At 37.4% G+C, this 25,545-nt stretch overlaps 1 protein-coding gene and 1 long non-coding RNA gene across 2 annotated transcripts; both read right to left on the bottom strand.

The window, feature by feature from the left end:
- Positions 1 to 16,307: 16,307 nt before the first annotated feature.
- Positions 16,308 to 22,423, bottom strand: LOC125261489 (B-cell receptor CD22-like; the record flags this gene model as incomplete). The annotated part of the gene is made up of 5 exons (XM_048180048.1): positions 16,308 to 16,405; positions 16,489 to 16,731; positions 19,037 to 19,291; positions 21,884 to 22,132; positions 22,231 to 22,423. Coding segments are annotated over 5 exons (1,038 nt in total), but the record flags the coding sequence as incomplete, so codon positions are not given.
- A 7-nt stretch (positions 22,424 to 22,430) lies between these two features.
- On the bottom strand, positions 22,431 to 24,026 carry LOC125261499. Its single transcript, XR_007183324.1, has 3 exons — positions 23,885 to 24,026; positions 23,566 to 23,635; positions 22,431 to 22,575 (listed from the first exon to the last, which is right to left on the bottom strand). It is a non-coding gene; the product is annotated as an uncharacterized LOC125261499 (long non-coding RNA).
- Positions 24,027 to 25,545: the final 1,519 nt, after the last annotated feature.

Here is a 25,545-nt window from a genome sequence, read left to right as displayed (position 1 = left end):
TCCAAACTATTTGTGCTTCTGGTGCAATTTGTGCTATTAATTTTTTAGTAAAGTTTGCCTTCAAACTTTGTTAGACTGCACAAGTGACAGAGATGTTAAACATAACATATATTTATACAGTATGCAAATATACTATTTCCTTTGTTCTAGTTCCCGCTTGAGTTTGTCACTATGGTTACTCATTTGTTTTCAGTATTTCAGATTTTAATGTTAATCAAACAACAAAAAGACAAAAATCACTTATTGCTTTTAACTGAAAAACTTTTATTACTTTAATAAGGATTAATCTATATTTAATTTGTAAAGTGAAACCTTACATTTAATTGCTTTATTCGCTTTCTGAACCTGAAAACTGCTGTTAGATCTGCCTGAAAAGCTGAAAAACACTGTTCATTTTTATATTATAGGTATGTTTTACATATACAGAATACAGAAATTGCATGATCACTACAGAACAAATTCAATCAAGAGAATCAAAGAATCAGGACAGAAGTGACTGGCTTCATCACTCTGTCTCCACTCCACCAATAAGCTGGCGTGTGGTGGGCGTTCTGACACAATATGGCTGCCGTTACATCATCCAGGTGGTGCTGCACATTGGTGGTGGTTGAGGAGATTCCCCCTTCCATATGCAAGTGCTTTGAGCACCCAGAAAAGTGCTATATAAAAGTAATTATTATTATTATTATTATTAAAGATGGAGCAGCTCGTGCAGACTGTCCGTCGTGAGACAGTCGCATGGCTCGTGGCAACCACTCCTTGTCTGATGTTACTAGACAGAGTTGAGGTCTACGTGTTGCAACGTGTAGGACCCCTAACCTGTTCCCAATTCAAAAATAAAGCAAAGAAAAGAAAAGAAAAGAAAAGAAGCTGAAAAGCTTTACAACAACAACCACAAGCAGTACAAAAGGATCTTCTTTTATCTATTGGCCATCTTGGGTATTTATAGGCTTTGGTAATCTCAAGTCTCTGTGTGTGATTGGCTAATCACACAAGGCAGGCAGCAATTGGCTGGAACAACTGCAAACGGATGAACCAATAGAGGGCAGACTCCTGCAACAGAAACACACAGAGAGAAAGAAAAAAAAAACACACACGCCCTCTAGGAGTAACACTCTATCAGTGCAAGTGACATTTGTGAAGTTAGTTTATATAGTTGATAATATATACTGACAGAGACTCAAACATGTAAGGTCACATGTAGTCATTTTTAAAGAGTTATCTATTGATTCTACAGCTTATTTATAGTATGATCTGTATATATTAATATTCATTTAAACTAAATGCTTAATAATAACTGTTCAACTAATTAATAATAATATAGATCATATAATAAATATTTAAATAATATAAAAATAAAATAATTATCATTATCATTAAAGCCAGACAATTTCATCGTTAATTATTATTATTATTTTTTACTATATAGTGACCTTTAATTTGGAGGAAGATAAACTGAGGGAGTGGCTTTATTGCATTGGATGTGTCAGTGTCACTTTGCTCACATCTGATTGGTCCAAGTTTGGTTTGAGATCTCTTACCCTGAACGAGGAGCGTAAGTTACTATAGTGATGATCACTTTCATGGTACCTAAAACCCAGGACTGGCGCAAACTAACCTGAATCTGACCTGGTTAGCCAGCTAATCTGGCTTCATGGTACAGGCCCCAGGTGTGTAGGACTAATTAACAAAGGAGGAGACTGACTAAGAGGGTGTTTACATGACACCATTTTCAAATAAAACTGATTTTTTATTTATTGTTTATTTATTTATTTTTTGGGCCGTTCGTTTATACAACAACTGCGTTTGGGTGGACTGAAAACGGGTTTCAATGTGCACGTTTTTGAAAAAGATACCATTATTGTATCCATGTAAACAACAAAAAATGTGTATGTGTGTTCAGTCTACAGGTGGAGGTGTTTCTTTACAAAGTGATATTGCCATCTACTGGCCTGACATCAGAATACAGCATTTTTAGTCATATAATCATGTGGATCTTTCTGGATTGGGATCATTTTGACACCTTAGAATGATTACATGAATCAATAAATATGCATTTAGTTGCATATTAAAATGTTGCTTTGATATTGAAAGTATTTATTCTTAAATGTGCACATACATCATATCATACATCAATCCATATAATTTGCACATATTAGTTATAGAAATGCATTCAATACTGATAAGAAATACAGATATCACTGGAATAATGTTGGTAGCTCGTGTCAAAACATCCTTTATTTAACTAGAATAAATGTAATATTGTCATAAAAAGTTACAAATTTACCATTTTTTTATTTATAGTATAATTGATTATTTATTGGCTCAACCTTAGATGAGTGGTGAACAACATTTTTCAAAATTGTGATTTTATTTTTCTCTCTGAATAAAACTATAAAGAAAAAAAACTATAAAGCAGTTCAAATAATTTTATATTAATAGCCTACTTAAAAAGGTTATATTTAAAAAGAGAGAACACTTTAAAAAAAATAAAATAAAAAATAAACACACAAACACATACAAACTTTAACCAAATCAAAAACAGACATCACAGCACACAATTCTCTCACAAAGGGTCAAAAAGAACAAATGAGTCTTAAGGCCTGTTTACACCTGATCACAATGCGTTTCCTCTGATCGGACAGCTATCTGTTTTATCAAAATGAATCCATTTACACTTGGCCAGATAAATGTGTGTGCAATGTCTCCGCAAAATGGATATAAAGCCGATCTTTAATTTAAAGGAGTTCACGTCACTGAAAGCAACAAATATGAGCGGAATTGTATTGATCATCAGCTAATTTCAAAATCAAAGACTGCAATGAGAGAGGACGTGGCAACAGCACTGGTAAGATCATTTAGTCTCATTACTTTTAATGAAGAAGATTGTGTGTTGAGCGTCTGCGACTTACTTTCAGTTTCATTTGCAGTAGTCTGTATGTCAGCCTGCTGAAGAGATCCTCAGCCAGACACGTGGGCTGCGTTCCAGTTCGGTTTTTAAATGCCCTTCCCTCGCTAACTTCACTCGGTCTCGTTGACTCGGATGTACGTCATTGTTTACGTTGCACGAGTGCCCACTTCTGGCGGAACCTTTGTATGGGCTGAACTGGAACGTCCTAAACCCTTGATCACTTGGAATCCGCAATGGAGCTGATTTATTATTTATTTTTTCCCCTTACAAAATTGTTTAATACAGCATTCTATATGTATATATGTGTGTTTTAAATGTTTAAAAAATAATTAATATATCATAGAGTTGTTTGTGGTGGGGTAAATTAAACGCGATATGCGGTGACGTCACAATCGTGTTGCATTGTGGGTTATGGAGCTGCCTGAAGTGTACATATGAAGTAGACTCGCTCCCTCGGTCAAAATCGAGGGAGCGAGGGTCTGTCCATATAAACTTCCCTCGTCCACTTCACGAAGTGGAACGCACTTCAAAATGGCGGCAGGGATTCCCCCGAGGGGAAGTGTTTAGGGAAGTTCGCGAGTGCCTGTCTAAAACTGAACTGGAACGCAGCCATAGACAAAAAAGGGGCTTGAGCCCCTGCCCTTTTTCTTCCTGAAGAGAAAGTGCCCTTTTTCTGGGGTGTTTTTTTTTTTTTTTTTTTTAAATAAATGAATATATATTCCTGTTTGCGCACAGCTTCCCTGTCAAACAAATAGATTAACTGTATAAAACAAATAAAAAAAAATACTATATCAGGTCGGCTTTGTCGAGTTCAGATGCCCTCACTCCACGACACGCCATTCATGTCCGCACGCATGCGCGCCACGCCCCACCTCACCTCGAGTTTGCTGCTGGCTGAAAACTTGTGACAACTATTCCCGCGAAAATGCAACTGCTGTCTGGCGATAAGAAGCGAAAAAGAAAAAAGGCCCTAGATGGATGCATACCGTGCATTTCTTTCAGGTAGGCTATAGCCTATGTTCACAAACCTGAAAGTTTTGTCTATTTAAGGGTTATTTATACATTTAACGCTGCATTAATAGTTTGACCACAATCAACACATCTGCCTGATTTGATACTAATGAAATATATGTCATATTATAATTTAAATTATTGTATTGTGCTATGCATTGCGTTTTGAACCATGGTAAACATATCGGTTGGGCTGTCAATACCAGAAGAGAAGCATTCCATGGACGCACATCCATGAACCACATTATTAGACAGTTTTCTAAGGATGCATGGTTTATTAAAACTATTTAAAAATCATAATACAGCATCAGCTACATAATGCTATTCTTAAATCTACGCTTACACAGGATAATACATCAATAAAAGTTTAAACCCTCGCTCTGTCTTTGCATGTTTATGTCCACATATTCTTGAAGAAATTACAGTGGCTGTAGCATTTCTATCACAAAGAAGTGGGCGAATATTATTATTTAACTAATAATATATTTGTTTAATCATGGTTGGCTTTGATTGTGGATTTGATCGTGCTGTGCTGTCTAACAACAAAAATCAGCAGGCTTTTGGCGCCCTCTGCAGGCATTTGTTATAATATATAATGCATTAAAGGTGCTAAAGAGGATGGTTTGCTTTATACATTTTTGCAATATTACTTGAAACTGTCTTTACTAACTGATAAAAGACTATTTATTAGGTGCACTGAAAGGAATAATATTAATATACATCATCTGTGCACGAGGTAGGTCCTTAACACTCTGAGGTCTGAAGGTATCGCCGGCGATACCACCGTGGTTTTTTCTTATCAGTGTGAAAGAGACTCAAAATACTCCGTCAATGTTGCACATACAATTAAGAGTTATACACCATTTTAATCTGTGGAATATCTTCTTTCATTTGTGTACACTCAGAGTAAAAACAAAATGTTGTGCTCTTTGTAAAATAAAGAAAACTAACATGATGCGTGATCTCTCGTCTCCCTCTGAACGAAGTCCAATCTGATAGTTCTTAGAAAATGAACTGTAACTTAGTGAATACTAATCACAGAAAAATTAAACTTATGTCTAAAAAAACGTTAAGATGTCAGGTTTTAAATCATGTAAGTCAAATCGAAAACAAACCTTCTGTGTTTATGTAATCTGTATGAAAAGAGAGCCATGTCAGAAGTCCGTGATTCAGCTCATTATCCGCTAATGCGGCCACGCCCACGGAGCCAGCGCTATTCAGACGCAAATTCAGAGGCAATACATGCATTCATCATCTCAATCGTGTATTTATTGTCTTCAAAAGTGTTTTGAATAGCCATATTTAGCGATCTCTTGCCGCTGTTAGTTCCTTGATTGTCACATGATATTCCTCTTCTTTTACTGAGGCATTTGTGGACAAAAGGGGCAGAGCGCCCTCCGGCTGCAAATGAATTAAAAACACAGCATCCAGCGCTCATAATGATGACGATAAATATAGAATAATAAATATTACTCCTCTGTATAGAAAATTGATATAAACATATGAGAATCCATCAATATTTCTCCAAATGTGTATGTTTTTAAGCATATTAAGAAATTATGGTCAATATAAGATTTTAAGAGTCAAAATGTGAAGCTTGAGTCTTAGATCTTTTTAATGATGTATAGTTTGTCAACTGCACATCAACATTTAGGCTCTATAATATAACAAATATAGTAGCCTATATGAAATGCCATAGAGGTAGGAATGTTCAGACGCTTTGCATCACAGAAATACATTATATTTGAAAGTATATTAAAATAGAAAACCATTATTTGGTTAGAGACTTGAAACTTCTTTTAAAAACATTATAATGGCATTATAATGTGTTCAATCTTTTGACTGGTACTGTAATTTAACATAGGCCTATACAAAATTTTCTTCATATCATGTGCAATAATACGTGCATGCATGAGATCACAAAAATCATGTTTTTTTTTTGTCCTGAGTGGACTTTAATCCTGTTATTAGCATGATCACAGAGGGTTTTTTCACAGCCTACCTGACTGAAAGGCCTCATTAATATGCAAGTCATTTCAGGTCATTATTATTCAATTCTTTTGTCTTCTCAGGTGAGAATCACCCATTATACATGAGGATTCCCGCCTCCTCGCATACTGTGTTTCTTGACCAAAAGTGTCTTAGAAAATTTAAATCTCTCTATTGTTTTATATGAAGGATTAGGAAGGATAATTTTTACTTCATTCTGAAGCAAAAACTCTAGTCTACAACCTCCAATACCTAGAAGTCTTATGAACACAGATTTAATATACTTTTTTTGGCCTTATTTCAGTGACTTAAGTTTTTTGTTTTTTCAATAACCACGCATAAACGTTATTCCTTCAAAAACACAAACATGTACATACATGTTCCTCACATATTATTGTAGCCTAGTTTGTGCTGAATACAGTGTAATGACACTTTTTCCATTAATATGTTTATGAACAACTGAAAAAAGCACAAATGTCAGGGCATGTCAAAACTTCTCCAGGGCCCCAAAAATCCTCAGACCCCTGAGGGTTAAAAACATCAGCCAATCGTTTACGCGATCATCATGTAAACGATTAGCCCTCTGGCTTGTCAATCACTGCCGTGATGTTCCTTGTGAGAGACGTGCACGGATTGGCCCTCTGGCTTGTCAATCACTGCCATGACATTCCTTGTGAGAGACGAACGCGGCTGCGCGCTCCAGCAACTTTCCACACTCTACAGGCACCGCATGCAATGTTTTTGTCAGGAGACAGGAGTAACAACTGCAGATTATGAGTTACATGCGGTGAGTCCGACATAATGAATCCACTAACACGACACAGCGAATGCCGGTGGTAAACACTCGTGTTCCAATACTCGTGCACGAGTTTTGGGAGGCGTTCCCTCGAAATTCTTACGCATGCGCTCATTTCAAAAACTAACAGTCTTTGGTTTCTCAGTCGACGAAAAGATCCTCTTTAGCGCCTTTAACAATTCAGGAAAAAAAATTCTTAATGTTTTTAAATATGCAGATTAGCTTATTTTGGTTAATTTAGAAGAAATCTACAGATGCAAACAGACGGAGGGTTGTAGGCTTAAAACAAACTCCATCTAAATGTGTAGGGTTAGGGTTAAGTTTTCTTTCCATTAGAGTAAAAGACATGGAAGCAAAAATGGACCTTAAAATTGTAAAATCTTAAAATTGTCCACTTCATGAAAGAAGTATTCCAATAACACCAAAAAATTAAAACGATTTATTGATTTGTGCAAAATAAACAAATTATTAGTGAAACTATGTCCCTCTCCTAGGTGCAGTCATTTAATCTAAATATATAGCTACTTGAAAATAGTTGCTGTTGACTTCTCTTGTGATAAACCTAGTGAATACTAAAGAAGACCATGGTCTCTGTGTGAACTGATTATTTTGTAGAACTATGTGGAGTATAAAACAATTGCATGAGTGTAAGTGAAGTCAAAGTTGTCTTAATATATTTAAGGGTTCATTATTTTTTAAATAAATAATTATGAGAAGTGCCCTTTTTTCCACTTGAGCCCCTGCCCCCCAAACTGTCTGTGCACGTCCTTGTCCTCAGCTGCTCATCTGTGGTGATGTGTGATGCAGTAACGCTGTTATATCTGATTATAACATGTTATTTAGCCTATAACATATGGGATTAAATTCCTGCCTAAAGTATTGCGATCACGGATAAAAAAATAAGCATGAATCAAAAATGTAAAAACATATATATATATATATATAGCACAAACTGAAACAAATTATGCAAAATGATCAGAATAGCAAACAACGTGGTCACTGATCAAAATATAATACACAAAATATAATAAGCGTGAACAGAAAAATTAAAAGCGCATTTAAAAAAAATACAAGCATGAATCAAAACTTTAAACACATTAAAAAGGATATTGCACAAATCTAAAACTTGTGTTTATATGTTCTTAAAAGTTGTTTTCCTTGCTTTTATTACTTTGTTCTTTCTGCTCTCTTACATTTTCTGCTCATATTTTACTCTTTTGTATGCTTGTGCTGTTTTTCTCTTTGTTCTTCTTTCTACCTTCCGCTATTGCTTTCCAAATTTTGCAGTTTGAGTTTAATGTAAATTAGGCCGAACTTAAGCGTTACCATTGGTCCACTAGTTCTAGATTGACAGCTCATCCTCTAGCCAATCACTCGAAGAGAGGGAGATGACATCACTCCAATGCAACTCACGCCTGCTGATGTTCACACTCATACCGGGGAAGATAACCGTCACAGCTGGCAATTTTCTGAGCAGGGGTGAAATCTTTCCAATGTAGGACACCATTATGGCTGCAACTCAACCTGTCACCGGTATATACGTCTACCTGGACAATCTTTTATTGTAAAATTCACCATCCTAACGACAACCTGTCATAGTTGTGCCTGTCTGACGATCCATTACTGTTATATTCACCTTTAATGTGCCGCGAAACGCAACTGCCACTATGCAGCGGCCTCACAATGTCACTCTTATGTGTGCCTGGCTCGTTTATACCTGTTATATTGCTGTTCAATATTTTTTGTATTCATAAAAAAATAATAATTCATGTCTTTTGCAAGAGAATATAACACATGAATCCTACCTCATTAATATATTTGCTTGTGAATTACAGTTAAAGATATGCCTTCGCAGTTGTTAGATCATTGTATATTGCTCGTAATTGTAAACTGTCTGCATATTTTGTCATGTATTGTTTTCCTGTAAACAGATTTATAGATTTTGTCTTCCATGTACAGTATGTCATTGACAAGGGTGTTGGTTTTATGAATTTTATCACATTTTAGCACTGAGATTATAAAATTATAAAGTTAAGCAATAGCCTATCACATGAACAAGAGTGTTTTCCCCAATATTAGAGCGATTGCAAATGTTTATGGAGCAGTTATATATATATATAAGTTAATTTTGAGTGTGTTTTTGCACTATTTTCATGAAAGGAGTATCAAACAAAGCCGCACAGCAGAACAGCTTCGCTCGTCTCAGCAACACAGCAGTGTATTCCCACTTGAACAAGACGTTTGAATGAATGACTCAATCGCTGCCACCTACTGGCCATTTAACTTCATTTTTCTATAACATGGATGGGCCATGTCGGTCCTGGAGTGCAGAGTTTAGTTTCAACTCCCCTAATCAAACACACCTGAACCAGGATTATTAATACCCTAGATGGGTGACTTTTTTTAATCGGGGTTGGAGCTGAACTCTGCAGGACAGCAGCACTCCTGGGCTGCGTTCCAGTTCATTTTTTAAATGCCCTTCCCTCGGTCTCGTTGACTCGGATGTACATCATTGCTTACGTTCCACGAGTGCCCACTTCTGGCGGAACCTTTGCAATGGGCTGAACTGGAACGTCCTAAACCCTTGATCACTTGGAATCCGCAATGGAGCTGATTTATTATTTATTTTTTCCCCTTACAAATTTGTTTAACACAGCATTCTATATGTATATATGTGTGTTTTAAATGTTTAAAAAAATAATTAATATATCATAGAATTGTTTGTGGTAGGGTAAATTAAACGCGATATGCGCTGACGTCATAATCGTGTTGCATTGTGGGTTATGGAGCTGCCTGAAGTGTACACGTGAAGTAGACTCGCTCGAGGGAGCGAGGGTCTGTCCATGTAAACTTCCCTCGTCCACTTCACGAAGTGGAACGCACTTCAAAATGGCGGCAGGGATTCCCCCAAGGGGAAGTGTGTAGGGAAGTTCGCGAGTGCGTGTCTAAAACTGGAGTGGAACGCAGCCCTGAACTGATGTTGACTATCCCTGATCTATAATTTTGATTTTAAAGCTATATTTAAAACATGAATCTTATAGTATTATGCAATCATGTAGTTATGTAAATAAACACAATAAGTGTGGGAATAAATCACTGAATATCAAATCCACCTGTTTCTGTAACTATCTCCTCTGTAACACTATCGTAGTCAATGCATAAATGATACATTCAGTCTTAGAATTAATCCACCAGGTTACCTACGATCATTTAACAACAATTAAGAAGTATATTAGCTACAACAGCCTTAGCATATTTGCATCATGAGCCAAGTAATATTTTAACACCAAATACCATATATCAGTGTTTCCCAACCACATTCCTGGAGGCCCACCAACACTGCACATTTTGCATGTCTCCTTTGTCTGACACACCCATTTTAGATCTTTGAGTCACTACTAATGAGCTGATAACCCTAATCAGGTGTGTTTAATTGAGGAGACATACAAAATGTGCAGTGTTGGTGTGTCTCCAGGAATGTGGTTAGGGAAAACACTGCCATATATTACGAACATAAAGATTAACAATCATAACAAGAGTGCACATTAAAAAGAGTATCTCAAAAAGAGGAATTATTTTTCCATACTTCAGATAACTTTACAACTTGGAAGTCCTTGTAAAGTTTCAGATTAAACTGTTATCTTTTCCTGTATGAATGTTAGCATCAGTAGCCATGAGTTGCACTGAAGTGATGTCATCTCCCTCTCTTCGATTGATTGGCTAGAGGAGGAGCTGTCAATTTAGAACAAGTGGACCAATGGTGACGCTTAAGCCCGCCCTAATTTACATGAAACTTGAACTGCAACATTTGGAAAAGCAAGAGCAGAACGTAGAATAAGAGCAAAGAGAAAAAGAGCACAAGCGCACAAAAGAGTAAAATATGAGCCGAAAATGTAAGAGAGCACAAAGTACAGAGTAATAAAAGCAAGGAAAACAACTTTTAAGAACACTTAAACACAAGTTTAAGATTTATGTAATATAATTTTTTATGTTTAAAGTTTTGATTCATTCTTGTTATTTTTTAAATGAGCTTTTAATTTTTCTATTCACGCTTATTATATTTTGATCCGTGACCACGTTGTTTGCTATTCTGATCATTTTGCATTATTTGTTTCAGTTTGTGCTATATATTTTTACATGTGTTTTTAAATTTTTGATTCACACTTATTATTTTTTGATCCGTGACCGCAATGCTTTAGGCGGGAATTTAATCCCATACTATCACACTCTCACATGTTTATTTTTTGCTATTTTGGGAGGAGTAAAATTTACATCCAGATGCATTTAGACTTGCGTTTCAAAGCAAATGGATTTAAATCTGTCTCAAATGTGTTTCAGAGGGCATTTACTCCTGGTCTATTCATAGTCGGATAGCTATCTGATCAGAGAAAATGTATGAAGTTACCAGGTGTAAACAGGCCTTTAATGTGGGTGTTGAACCTGTGTGTATTGGTTGTGGTTTGAACAGATGGGTAAATTATAGCACAACTATCCAATCCTCCATTTCCCAGCAGATTGATGTCTGAACGCAGGCTTCATGACGGTCTGTCTCTCATTTGACGCTGCTGTAGATCACTGATGCGTCTTCCACAGTTTCAACAGCTGATTGTCTAAAAACAGAGAAAACAAAAAACAAAAAAAGCAATAATGTTATAGCTGATATGATCTAAATGTGCTTTTTTGTTCGTTTGTTTGTTTTTTTCTCACCTCATGGCAGCATCAGGCTGATAAACTCTCATGTCATCATACTGACATTCATTCTCCTCTGTTCTCTTCATCTTTTTCTTTCTGTGATGATGGACAGTTGCGTACTGGATCTCCTCAGTATCTCTGGATTCCGGAGTTTTTCCTCTGAAGCTCTTTGGTTTCACACTGGCATAGAGTGCGTCATTGGCTGAATCCGGTTCAGAAAGAGGCTCGTCATGGACTGAAACTCTCTGTGACATGTCAGAATAGAGATCATTCTGAAATAAATAGAAAAGAAAATAGTAGTAAGAAAATAAGTAATTATTCATTAAGACATGCAAATCTGTTTGATCTGAAGTGTAGATTCTCAGTCTAGAGATCAATATTTCAGAAATATTTCATCAATTCACATTGTAAACAGAAGGAAAGGACAGAATTTTGGGTGATGTGTCACACCACCTGAGGGCGCTGCACATGCAGTTTGAGAATCACTGATCTAAAGAGACAGAAATATCAGTTTATGATTTTTTTTTTTTTCCTCTGAATTGTGTTAATAAAGACATTGATAATGTTAGTTTCCCATCAGTTTAGTTACGGTCTGAAAAACAGATAATGGCTGATTGATTGATTTTCTGCTTCTGTAAAGTCATGTGTCTGAATGATTTACCTGTTTCACTGTGAGATCTTCAGTTTTATCACTCCTTTGTTTCTTTCTGTTATAAAGACAGACATTAACAGATGAATCTATTAAAAAATAATCAAAATGTGAATTTTGTTTTTAAAGTTAAAAGATAAATTGGTCATTTTCTTCTACATCAGACCAAAATTGAACTTATACAATTGTAGGAAGTGAAATTAAGGGTATAAAATAATGTTCTAATACCTTAAGTAGATCTGGGTTATAATATCGCGAGAACAGCTCCCCGTGATTTGGATCGCGGGAGAGGTGTGTGTGTGGGTTGGAGCAAAGATAGAACCCAAGAGGCGACACTCTGATACTTTTTGGGTAACAGCGACAAGATGGCGCTACGGTAGCCATTGTGGGGTGAAAATACTGGACCATAGAATCATTCACATCTTGCGCACCCAAAATCAGTGAATTTCAATGCCAAATCATAAGCGCATTTGCAACTTTGTGCATTTTTTTCTCTCTCGCACAAAATGGCAGACGATGAGAATGACGCAGTTGCAATGCAGAGAGACAGACATGTTGCAAATGAAGCAAGTCCACATCTGCCATTTAAAAATGACCTCCCTGCTCCTTTTTCTGGAGATGGTAAAGAGCCATTTAGTGCATGGATACAGAGATTTGAAGTGGCACTTGATGTCTTAGCTGTACCCCTGGACAAGGCCAAACATCTCCCTCTGAAGCTTACCGGTCCAGCATTTGCATACTGGCAGTCTCTCTCCCCTGCGGTGAAAGCTGACTACGATTTGACAAAAGCCAGTTTAAGCACTGTTTTTGGATGTACAACTTTTTTGGCCACATTTCAGACATTTTTGAATGCCCGTCCTCTTAAGCCACAATAACCTCTTGAGGTCTATGCTGCTGAATTTACCAATCTAGTGACTGAAGCAATTCCTCAATATGATGCAGCAGCACGTAATTGTGAAATTTTTCACAGATTTGTGACCGGCTTAGATCCATCACTTCAACTGAAAATTCATGAGCATGGGGCTGTGACTTTGGACAATGCTTTGAAAGTGGCCAGTCAATGTGAACATGCTCAGTTAGCCATTAGTGTTGCTAGCCCTTCAGCTGTTATGCCTGTGACTGTAAATCCCCAGCCATCGACTAACATAGTGACATCAACTCAAATAACTGAACTAGCATCAGTCATTGCTGAACTCCAAACCGATCTACACGCTTTACGTCAGTCTCACCTGCGATGAACTGATGAATGCATGGACCAGCTCTCGCAGTGGATTTCCAGCCTTCAGGATGAGGTGATGTCTTCCACGCACTCTCCACATCAGACCTGCACAGCCATGGACTATGACATCACAGCACGCCATCACCAGCCTGATTGGGACGATCATCATTGCCGCCAAGACTGCTGCTGTTCTCCTCCTTTACATTGATGCATCCCTTCATTCAGTGGTGTTTGTTCTTTCGCAGCAAGTGGAAGGAAATTAGCATGCTATTGCATATGCAAGCCATGTGCTGTCTGCTTCAGAAGGAAAATGGTCCACATTTGATCGGGAATTGTATGCCATTGTGTGGTCACTATCTTTGTTGTCACCCGTTCACTATCATTACTGATCACAAGCCTTTGGTCGGTCTCAAGAAATTTCCTTTAGATCATGACCCTACAGGAAGACAAGCGCGTTGGGCTATAGAATTGGACCTTTACAACTGGCATGTCATTTACCATGATGGAGCTAAACACCGTAATGCAAATGCCATGTCTCGACGGCCAGAGACTGATCCTTTGGAACCTGACAGTTGTTTTCAGAGTGACATGTCTACTGTCTAGGTAGCGACTCAGACCACATCAATAGCCTTGCAAGACAGACCACTGTCAGCACACTCAGAAAACAGTGTCCAAGATCCCTTCTCGTTCCAAACCACACAACATCAAATCTTGTTCAAATCCAAAGTGATTGGAATGTGATGGAACAACAGAGGTCAGATCCAGATTTAGCTGTTGTTTTCTACTGGATAGAAACATGGCGTAAACCACCCTTATGGAGGCTACGTGATGCTTCACCATACCTCAGAAAACTGTGGGCACAGTTTAGTCGCCTCATCGTTCATAATGGAGTGTTATGCAAACACTTACGCAACTCTTTTGGTGACAATGCCTTGCAAGTGTCATTCCTACATCATTGATTCCTGAGGTGCTCAGTCATGTCCATAGACACCCGTCAGTGGGTCACTATGGTCTGGCCAAGACGTCGGACAGAGCCATGCAGTCCTTTTACTAGCCTTACATGTCTTCAGACATTGGCAAACATTGCTATCAATGTGCTGCATGTAAGTCACAGCATTCTACTGTGCCCTGACCACAGGCACCACTCATTCCTATCTCTCCTGACCATCCGTTCCAAATAGTGGCCGCAGACATAACAGAGTTGCCTATTTCTACCAAGGGTATCCGTTATGTACTAGTAATGATGGGCTTGTACACTAAGTTTGTTAATCTCTACCCATTGAGAGATCAAACAGCTGTCTCTGTAGCAGGCTGCATCTTTGACCACTACATTCCACAAATGGGTGTCCCTGAGGCCCTACACTCTGACCGGGGCAGACAGTTTGAATCTGATCTGCTGAATCATGTATCTTGCTGTCAATCAAGAAGCTTCGCACATCACCTTATCACACTCAGTGTGACGGGGCTGTTGAGCGCTTTAATTGCACTCTAAAAGATGAACTTTCCAAACATCTTTTTGAATCAGGCATGGAGTGGGACGAGCACCTACCACAGGTTGCATTGCCATATAACACCACTAAGCACACAAGCACAGGATTGACACCTTTCTTTTTGGCTCATGGCCGGGAGTTCCCCTTGACACACTGCTCCAAGATAATAATGCTTTCAGTTCAGCGACAGTGGTCACGGCAGCAGGATTTGCTCTCCTCTGCTTACCGTTCCGCAACTGCTTACCGAGACAGGGCACAAGAACAACAACGCCTGAACTATGATCGCCATTTGAAATACACTCCCTATAACCATGGTGACTTGATGTTAGTGGATGATCCTGCCCACCGCCACAACAAACTGTGTCCCCATTGGGTGGGCCCATATGAGGTTTTGCAATCAATATGCCCCTCTGGTAGCTCCACCCCTGTTCATTTTGAAGTTAGAGATGTATCCAGACCTCATGCAAGACCAAAAATCATTCATTACAATTACATGAAACCTTACATCACTGACCCAGAGAATGCACACACCCTTTCTCCTCTTTCCTCCTCTGTTAAACCGAACACTTTGAATACTTTATCAGGACTCCTTCCACCTCACGTTACACCGGTGCCACTGGGACTCCGCACACAACAGGTTCTGTTGGAACCACCACCATTGCCCCAGTTGCACCCTTGCCTTCAATTGCAACAACCTGGCAATTGCAACAATCTTTCAGCACTACGGACAGTGCACAGGGCAGCCATGTTACCCCGGACTCTGAACTGTTTCCTCGAACACGGTGTACACCTATAGCTGGACTGTCAGCAGGTGCTTCTGATTCACCTGACACTCCAGTGTCCACTCGGGATGTGCTTCCCAGGACACATTGGTTGCCTTACCATTTAAAGGACTTTGCACTTTACTGAATTGCCAAATGTTCTCTGTACACGTGTTTCTTACTTTATGTACAAGGTTGATGGATGTAACAATTGGAATCAGTTTTGGGAATCAGAATTAGTCAGAGCATGCTGATTTATTGATTTCTTATGGGCCTGGTTGATTTTCTATGTTTCAGTATTGTGGAAAAAAAATAGGTTTTGTTTGTTTTGGCACGTTCATACAGATTTTGAGAACTTTTGTTTTTGTATATTATACATATATTTTGCTTTGTTTATATATATATATATATATATATATATATATATATATATATAGTATAGATCTGGATTATAATATCGCGAGAACAGCGCCCTGAGATTTGGATCACAGGAGAGGACAAACAGAGTGTGTGTGTGTGGGTTGGAGGGTAGCGGATGGAGAGAGAGATGCATGCTCTGTAATCAGCTGTGGCAATTTATGATTTTATGATTTATCGCCACTGAATGTTCAGTAAAAACAAGTGGTGTGATCACCTGAGCTCTTTGTCAGAGTCCTCTATACAGCGGTGATAACCAGATCAACAGAACAAGCCAAGAACCCATTAAGCAGCGCTAGGTAAGAACTGTGAAGTTATAGTATAACCCACGTGCGCGTTACACAATCACTGCAGGATTTTTTGTTATTGTGCTCACATTATAAAGAGGATGATGATGATGATAATGATGGTGAATAATCCTCCAGATGCCGCTGCGATCACAATCACATTCCTACCAGCACCATGATGAACTGAAAGAGGAAGATCATCATGATTAACTCTCCAAACTGATGAATGGTGTGAAGATACAGGAGTGTGTTAATAAAAGCTTCACCTGTGACAGTTGCAGCGTCTGATCTCTGAGATCCATGTTGATTGTGAGCCTGACAGTAGAAGCGTCCACTCTGTAGTGCACTGAAACTCTGTCCAGATCCAACAGCTGAGCTTTCATTCTCCTTAAACCAGCTGAAGTTCAGAGCAGGAGGGTTTGAATCACTGCTGCAGATCAGAGTCACTGAATCTCCTGACACTATTTCACCAGATCCATTTATCAACACTGAGACGTTCCTGGGAGGATCTAATAACAGACAAAATAAACTCTATATTCATTTTTTGGGATTGTTAATCCCAAAAACACTGTAAAAAAAAAAATGCTGTAAAAAATGACCAAATTTCATTAGTAACATGTTGTTTTCCATTAAAACAGTAACATACTGTAAAAAAAACAATCCATTTTTGGTAATATTTGACGTTTTTGAGAAAGTAGCCTTCTGCAATATATTAGCCCTCATTTATTAAACGATCGTACGCAGAAAACTGTGCGTACGCTCATTTCCACGCAAAATTTGGCATCAATATGAGCATGAGCGGTGACTACGATCAAATCTCACGTCAGGTCTCACAATCACAAAAACACTGCAAAAAAAAACAAAAAACAAATTTCATCAGTAACACGTTGTTTTCAATTAAAACAGTAACATACTGTAAAAAAAAACAATCCATTTTGGGTAACAATCCATTGTGTGGTTTTTTTTTTTTTTTTTTTTGAAACACACACAGACATTAAGAATCAGCATATGACCCTCAACAATTGTGACAATCAAACAAAGTGCTTCATGTTGCAGTGCATGATGGGAGCCACCAATCAAAACTCATCCATGGCTCCCATCATGCATTGCTGCATGAATAAATTATGCAGCTGAATTGTGCTGTAATTTTCGTAGATTGTTCATGTTTGCTTTTATTTTTCTGTTGTTTTGTTGTGACAGTAGCTTGTTTTGTGATGTTCAGAGTTGATCTGTTTGTCAGTATTTTGTATTTATTTATTATCACCGTTCTTGAGAATCATATGCTGATTCTTGATGTCTGTGTGTGTCTAAACACTGCTTCAGTGCATAATGTATTATTCTTAAAAGAAAAAAAGACTGCAATCATCAATTCTAAATCTACACATCAAGCACACAGTCAGAGATTTTGACTCTAAACGAAATCAGGCCATCACATGATGATTTTATCATCATCAAATTGTATTGTGACCATAACAAATGTGCTTTACAAACACAAAGTTGGAGCAGCCAAAGAAAAATTAATAATAAAAGGTAAAGAGTCAAGAGCCCAACTAAAGCAAACGCTGACCTCTTTCATGGTGACTTGAAATGAAACATTCCATAAAACATTAATTTACACCTTTTTTCTTTCTTTCCTTCAATGATTCTGCTTATTAACATCAGGTGTCTCCACTAATTGTCAATCATCACTCAATCATCAATCAATTATCTCATTAACTTTAACACTGCTTCAGTGTTACTTTTTAACACCCGGCAAGACGGACTCATATGGAATGTTTAAAAATGTGTTTCAAATGAAATGTTGTAAAATGTGAAAATGAAAAGGATTTAATAAATTCTGATTTTAATTCAGCGTGTGTGTAAAATATATATATCTCATTATAGTCAATGATTGTACGCTGTCAAAGCAAATTTTGTGCCCTTTTTGAAGGGTCAATTTTTGTACTGTTAAATAAAGGTACAAAATTGTCACCAAAGGTACAAAACTGCTTCTAAAATTTGGGGCGTGACATTTAAATTACGCATTGCCTCCACATTGATCAACACCCGTTCATTGTTCCGATGGAATTGGCCGCATACAAAAGTTTAATGAATCAAACTTGAGTGTTGTCGTAAGAGGATTTTTCCATTCGAATGTTCGCTGGTTTCTACGTTCATTTGATAAATGAGGGCCACTGTGAATTACACTCAGAGGCTGTGCTCCAAATCACACCCTAGCTATACCCATTCACTATTCCCTACATTTGTTCACTAATATAGTTCACTGGACAGAGTGAATGAAAACAAATGTGTGAATTCAAACACTGATGAACACCTTGATTTGTGAAAATTAGTTTTTATAGTTTTTTTTTGGCTGCTGTAACAGTGTCTTTAAAACATCTGTTGTAGCAAAAAAACTGTGTGATCAGAAGAAATTAGCCAATTATTAATGGTCATTAACTCACACATGACGTTTAAAGTCACAGCATCAGAGTATTTCTCTCCATGTTCATTGATGGACTTGCACTTGTATTCTCCACTGTCATCAGAGCTGATCTTTGAGATGCTGTAGATTCTTCCAGATCCTACAAACGTTCCTCCTTTAAACCAGCTGAAGTTCAGAGCAGGAGGGTTTGAATCACTGCTGCAGATCAGAGTCACTGAATCTCCTGACACTATTTCACCAGATGGACTGATGGACACAGAGACGCTCCTGGGTGGGTCTAAAATAGATGAAAGAAAGTGTATATTAATGTTTTGCGATTGTTAATCCGTTAATTTGATGGTTACCATGGTTACCAAGTGTGCACAGTTACTGAATCATCATTAACTCACACATGATGTTTAAAGTCACATTATCAGAGTATTTCTCTCCATGTTCATTGATGGATCTGCACTTGTATTCTCCACTGTCATCAGAGCTGATCTTTGAGATGCTGTAGATTCTTCCAGATCCTACAAACGTTCCTCCTTTAAACCAGCTGATTTCTGCAGGAGGGTTTGAATCACTGCTGCAGATCAGAGTCACTGAATCTCCTGACACTATTTCACCAGATGGACTGATGGACACTGAGACACTCTTTGGAGGGTCTAACACAGAAAAAGACAAAAACACTAACAATCAAAGTATATTAAGGTTTCACAGACTTATTAATCATGCTCCAATAATTTATGATCTGTGATGGAGATCACAGGATTCACAAGAGGATCTACAGGAGAAATATTTAACCCTCAAGCAGCCTTTGTATAGCAGCCCTTAAAGGAACACTCCACTTTCTTTGGAAATAGGCTCATTTTCCAGCTCCCCTAGAGTTAAACAGTTGAGTTTTACCACTTTTAGCATAGCTTAGCATAGTTCATTGAATCTGATTAGACCATTAGCATCTCGCTCAAAAATGACAAAAGAATTTCAATATTTTTCCTATTTAAAACTTGACTCTTCTGTAGTTACATCGTGTACTAAGACCGACGGAAAATGAAAAGTTGTGATTTTCTCCAGACCCGGAGATCGGCTGAATCAGCTGAATGGATTCGAAAACGGTCAAACTCAACTGTTTAACTCTAGGGGAGCTGGAAAATGAGCCTATTTTCAAAAAAAAGTGGAGTGTTCCTTTAACTGTACCTTCATGGACAAATTTTGGGCATGCCACTATCTTTGAAAAAATAAAAACTATCAATTTATGTTTTTTTTTTTGATGATATTACGCACCGCCTGTGACCCCCTGCTTGCACAGGAAGCATGCCTTGCAACCATAGAGACATTTGTGAGAGACGCTGTGTAATATCACTGTGTATATATCATTATCAAATAGGGTCTATTTATACTGAGTGGAGTATTAGTAGACTCTTAGTTTAGGGTTATGTGTTAGTAGAATAAGTTGACATGTATTTGCAAAGTTACTTATAGTTAGTAGAATGTCTAAAGTGAACCATCAAAACAAAGTGTAACCAAATATAATCATTTAAACATTTTTGCATCCTGTAATGTACAACAATACTGAGGTGCAAATACTATCCACCACTATTTATAAATATAACTAGTATCTAACTATTTATTGCATAGAAAATACTGCTAGTTTTACATTATGTAAACACAATCTATTGCTATTTTCACTTATTGTAAATATCATATCACTAAGTAAATGCTGCTATTGTCACTTAGTGTAAATAGACTCTAATGCTTTTTAAACTTGAAAATATCTGAAAAAGTCCTAACCCACTGAGCAAATTACGTCCAGAAGACGTCTTTTTGAGGTCTTGTCTCAGGTTGAAAAGACGTCCACTGAGGGGCCAGAATGAAAGTTTTTATGACGTCTTTTTTTGACGTCTTCTGGACATCCGATATAGACGAACACGCAGAATCACCAAAGGAGAAAAATCACAATTTTTAAGCCACCATCGTGGAGATGAGTGTTTGCTTTAGTTGGGCTCTTGACCCTTGCCTTATTAATATTAGAGTTTGTTTGGGCAGTTAACTGAGTCATAACAGCCAGACAAGTAAAGAGAAATGGTTATGTTTTCACGTAATCATTATTTGACCTGAATCACTGAACTCATGAAGAGCCCAATCTGTGAGTTAGATTTACATTATTGATTACAGCAGCACTGTGATTCTACAGAAGATCAGCTTTTACAATATGATTCAAATGATTTCAGAAAAGGTGTGTTGAAAAAAAAAAGTATTCATTTTAGGCACACACAGACATCAAGAATCAGCCTGTGAATCTCAACAGTGGTGACCATCAAAAAGCATGTTGCAGTGCATTCTGGGAGCCACCAATCAAAATTCATCCATGGCTCCCATCATGCATTGCTGCATGAATAAATTATGAGCTGAATTGTCTTAGTAATTTCTTTTATTCTCATATTTTATTTTGTTCTGTTTATGTGACTTTTTAGTAGCTTGTTTTTTAATGTTCAGAGTTGATCTGTTGATCAGAATATGTTGCTTGTCACCGTCATTGAGATTCACAGGCTGATTCTTGATGTCTGTGTGTGCCTAAGAGAAAGATTCTTTTATCATGTGCAATCCTTTATATCATATTGATAAAGCTGATTTTGTGCTGTAGAATCACAGTGCTGCTGTAATCAATAACGTAAATCTAACTCAGAGATTGGGCTCTAGATGAGTTCAGTGATTCAGGTCAAATAATGATTATGTGAAAACATAACCAACACCTGATCATTTCTCTTTACTTTTCTGGCTGTTATGACTCAGTTAAAACTGCCCAAATAAACTCTAATTTTAATAAGGCAAGGGTCAAGAGCCCAACTAAAGCAAACACTCATCTCCACGATGGTGGCTTAAAAATTTTGATTTTTCTCCTTTGGTGATTCTGCGTGTTCGTCTATATCGGATGTCCAGAAGACGTCAAAAAAAGACGTCATAAAAACTTTCATTCTGGCCCCTCAGTGGACGTCTTTTCAACCTGAGACAAGACCTCAAAAAGACGTCTTCTGGACGTAATTTGCTCAGTGGGAAACCAGGGATGAGCAACTTCAGTCACTGTCCAACAGTTTAGCTCCAACCCTGATCAAAACTCACCTGTCTGTAGCTTTAGTCATGTTGTAGACCTTTAGATGGTTCAGGTGTGTTTGGAGCTAAACTCTGCAGGACTGATGTTGCCCATCCCAGTCCTAAACTCTGCTAGCTTTTCAACTTAAACAAGACCAAATACTCACACGTGACATTGAGCTGAACAGCAGGAGAGATGTGATTGTGTCCGTGTACAGCACAGCTATATCTGCCTGCATCCTCTCTTCTGACTGACTGCAGCAGGAGTTCATTGTTTCTGTCTCTTCTCTCAGTTAATGGCTGTGAGTTTCTGTACCAGATGAATGTTGCTCTGTCAGTCAGAGTGCAGCTGCTTTTACATGTCAGATGGACTGAATCTCCCTCTGTCACTCTCTCAGGAGACTCCACCTGAAGATCTGAACACAACACACACATTATATCTAGTGCTGCTGTCATACACTGATTATTATTCAACATAATGCACACAAGAAGAGAGAAACCTCATGAAAGTCACCTGTGACAGTAAGAGACACTCCTGGAGTACCAATCCATTTACCAACATCTTTATCAGTGATGAATCTGAAATAGTACTTGTGTGAATCCTTCAGTGTCACATGCAGTCTGATGGTGCAGATCTGCTGTTTATCTCCCAGATACTGAAGCCTCTGACTGTATTCAGTGTCATTAGACAGATCTGGAGGATCTACACCCTTTTGTATAGGGCCTTTGGTCCAGAATGCTTTCTTGATCTGATATCCAGTAGGGTATGTATAAGTGCAGTTCATTATCACTGATGAGTTCTTTAGTGCACAGATGTGTGAAGGACTGTAACTCACACCCCAACCAGCACTAGAAACCCCTGAAACACAGAATTCATCAAGATGAAAATGTTGTCATAAAACGGGTTGCTCCAGTCCTTCATTCTGATTGGTTGAGCCGCGTTCAAAGCCAATGTAAATTACTCTACAAACATATAAACTATTAATAAATAAATAAACCTTTTATTAATAAATTTTTTAAATATAATAATATATATATATATATATATATATATATATATATATATATATATATATATATATATATATATATAGGCAGAGTTTTCATGTTTTTTTTTTTTGATTGTCAGTTACACTGGACCATAAAAAAATTAATAAATAAATAAATAATCTTGTCAGAATAATAATTTTTGTCTACCTGAAAACAGTCAATCATTGCAGGAAATAGTATAAGCTAATCTTCTCAGAATAGTGAGTGTGATAAAAGATGAAGGAAGTTGCAGAAATTAACAAACAAAGACAAGTGAAAACAGAAAAAGGAAATGAATCAAGAACATGCTGCATTATCAAATAAATTAAATATGTTAATTAATGTTGATTAAAAATCAATGTTGATTTAAAAAAAAGATCAATGATATAAAAAAAATGTGAGTTCTAGATTTAAGTTAATGTCTGTCAGCACTGAGATCTTCTATATGCAAACTTTTTAACACATAAACCTCTACAACATCACACAGTCTTCTGAGAAAACAAGCCATAAATATTACTGATCTGATGATACACTGATGTTTGTCCAATCAAATGCTCTGATGAGTGAGAAAGTCCCTCCCCTAAACCACCTGACACTGACTAGACAGTACAAAATTAGCAATTCATGTTCAAGACTGTGACGTAACTAAAAACTATTGGATATTTATAAAATGAACAAGCCCATTGACACGCCTCACCCAAACTTCCTGTTTCAAAAGAAATACATCAATATACCACAGAAAACTACTCATTTATTGCTCATTATTAGGTCTTTGAAAATAAAATGACATTTAAAAATAAGTAATGAAACAGAGACTCACTGTGAATCATGAGCAGAAAGATCAGAGGAAGAGCAGAAGCCATTCTGACCAACATCAGCATCAAATATATCTATAATACAGCATAAATCATCACTCATATACTCATAAACAGTGTCTGTTCATCACTCTAAACAGCTCTTAGTGTTAGTAAGATCTTTGCTCATCTGAAGATTATTAATGCTCAACATCAGTGTGTGTAAATGAACTGATCATTAGATGTTCAGAAGATATTTCTCATGTCAGGAATTATGTGTTATATGAGCTTCATCTATAGAAATAATCATCAGTTTTTATTGAAGTATGAATGTGTTTGTCTTACCGTGTTGAAGCTCATCAGATCAACAGCAACCAAATGACTGACTGTTTTAACTCAAGCACTTTAGCTTCACATTGAAGGACTTTCTGTGGTTAACACTGTTTATTAATGACCAGTACTGGAAATATCAGTGTCCCTCCCTAAACATGAGAACAACATCACTGAACTAAACCTAATAAAAAAAAAAAATAAATGATCTTTTTCTTTAAGTTAATTTAAATACATTCCCTATGAAGACATTTAGGTGAACAGGATTGAGTAAACAGATGTTCTGCTAGATATTTCACACCTATTATTGTGAAGGTTAGTTGATGTTTTTGCACTCAGAAAGAGAAACTCTTTGTCCTCTTTTGTCTGTCGCCCCCTACTGGACATCTTTCATTGCTGTGTCACGTGATTAATGCTTCTGCACAGCAGTGACGTCCATTAGAGGCAAGCATGTGATCAGATAGATGATTTACTTACTAAAGTGCAGAACTATAGTACATATTTTGAAGCCCAGACGAGTTTTAATTACTTAAATGCCAGAGGAGGCTGACAGCATAAACTTCCTCTCATCACCAAACTGACCAATCAGAATTGATATTCAAATGACGCAACATCCTTCACTTCCGTTAGTAATGCGGCCTGAAGCCAGAAACACATAAAGCAAACAGGGACTGAAGAAACTAGAGATAAGACCCACGTAGAAGGCGATGTTCTCGTGACCTTCCGCAAAGTTCCCTAAAGTTCTCTAAAGGTGACGAAAATTCAGAAACAGAACATTTGGGATGTTCCTAAAACGTCCTCTTTTGGTAATGAAAGTCACTCATTTAGTGATGGCCGATTTCAAAACACTGCTTCAGGAAGCTTCGGAGCGTTATGATTCTTCTGTGTCGATTCATGATTCAGATCGCGTGTCAAACTGCTGAAATCATGTGACTTTGGCACTCCGAACTGCGGATTCGATACACTGATTCATTTGTGTTCCGATGCTTCCTGAAGCAGTGTTTTGACATCGGTCATCACTACATAAGTCATTATTTTGTTTTTTTTTGGTGCACCAAAAACATTCTCGTCGCTTTATAATATTTATATTGAACCACTGTACTCACATGAACTGATTTAAATATGTTTTTACTACATTAATGGATCTTGAGAGAGGAAGTGTCCATTGCTGGCTATGCAGGCCTCACTGAGCCATCGGATTTCAACAAAAATATCTCAATTTGTGTTCCAAAGATTAACAAAGGTCTTACGGGTGTGGAACGGCATGAGGGTGAGTAATTAATGACAGAATTTTCATTTTTGGATGAACTAACCCTTTAAGGTTCCTAATATGTCTTTAGAGCAGAGGTGGAAAGTCCAGGGGTCAGAAAGTAAAAGTCCTGCCATATTTTTATTCCACCCACTGAAGCATTAATGAGATAAATAAGTGTTTAATTGAGTGATGATTGAGCATTATTGAAGACACCTGATGATAACAAGCAGAATCACCAAAGGAGAAAATCACAATTTTTAAGTTACCATCATCGAGGTCAGGGTTTGTTTTAGTTGAGCTCTTGACCCTTGATATTTCAATATTAGATTTTGTTGGGGCAGTCTTAGCTGCATTAAAACCAACCAGACAAGCAAAGTTCAAAGATGGTCAGGTGGTATTGGTTATGTTTTCACATAATCATTAT

Source organism: Megalobrama amblycephala, unplaced genomic scaffold (assembly GCF_018812025.1).
Source record: "Megalobrama amblycephala isolate DHTTF-2021 unplaced genomic scaffold, ASM1881202v1 scaffold418, whole genome shotgun sequence".
Classification (NCBI taxonomy): domain Eukaryota; kingdom Metazoa; phylum Chordata; class Actinopteri; order Cypriniformes; family Xenocyprididae; genus Megalobrama; species Megalobrama amblycephala.
The sequence above is the reverse complement of the archived record's forward strand: the minus strand, read 5'-3'. Positions and strand labels throughout refer to the sequence as shown.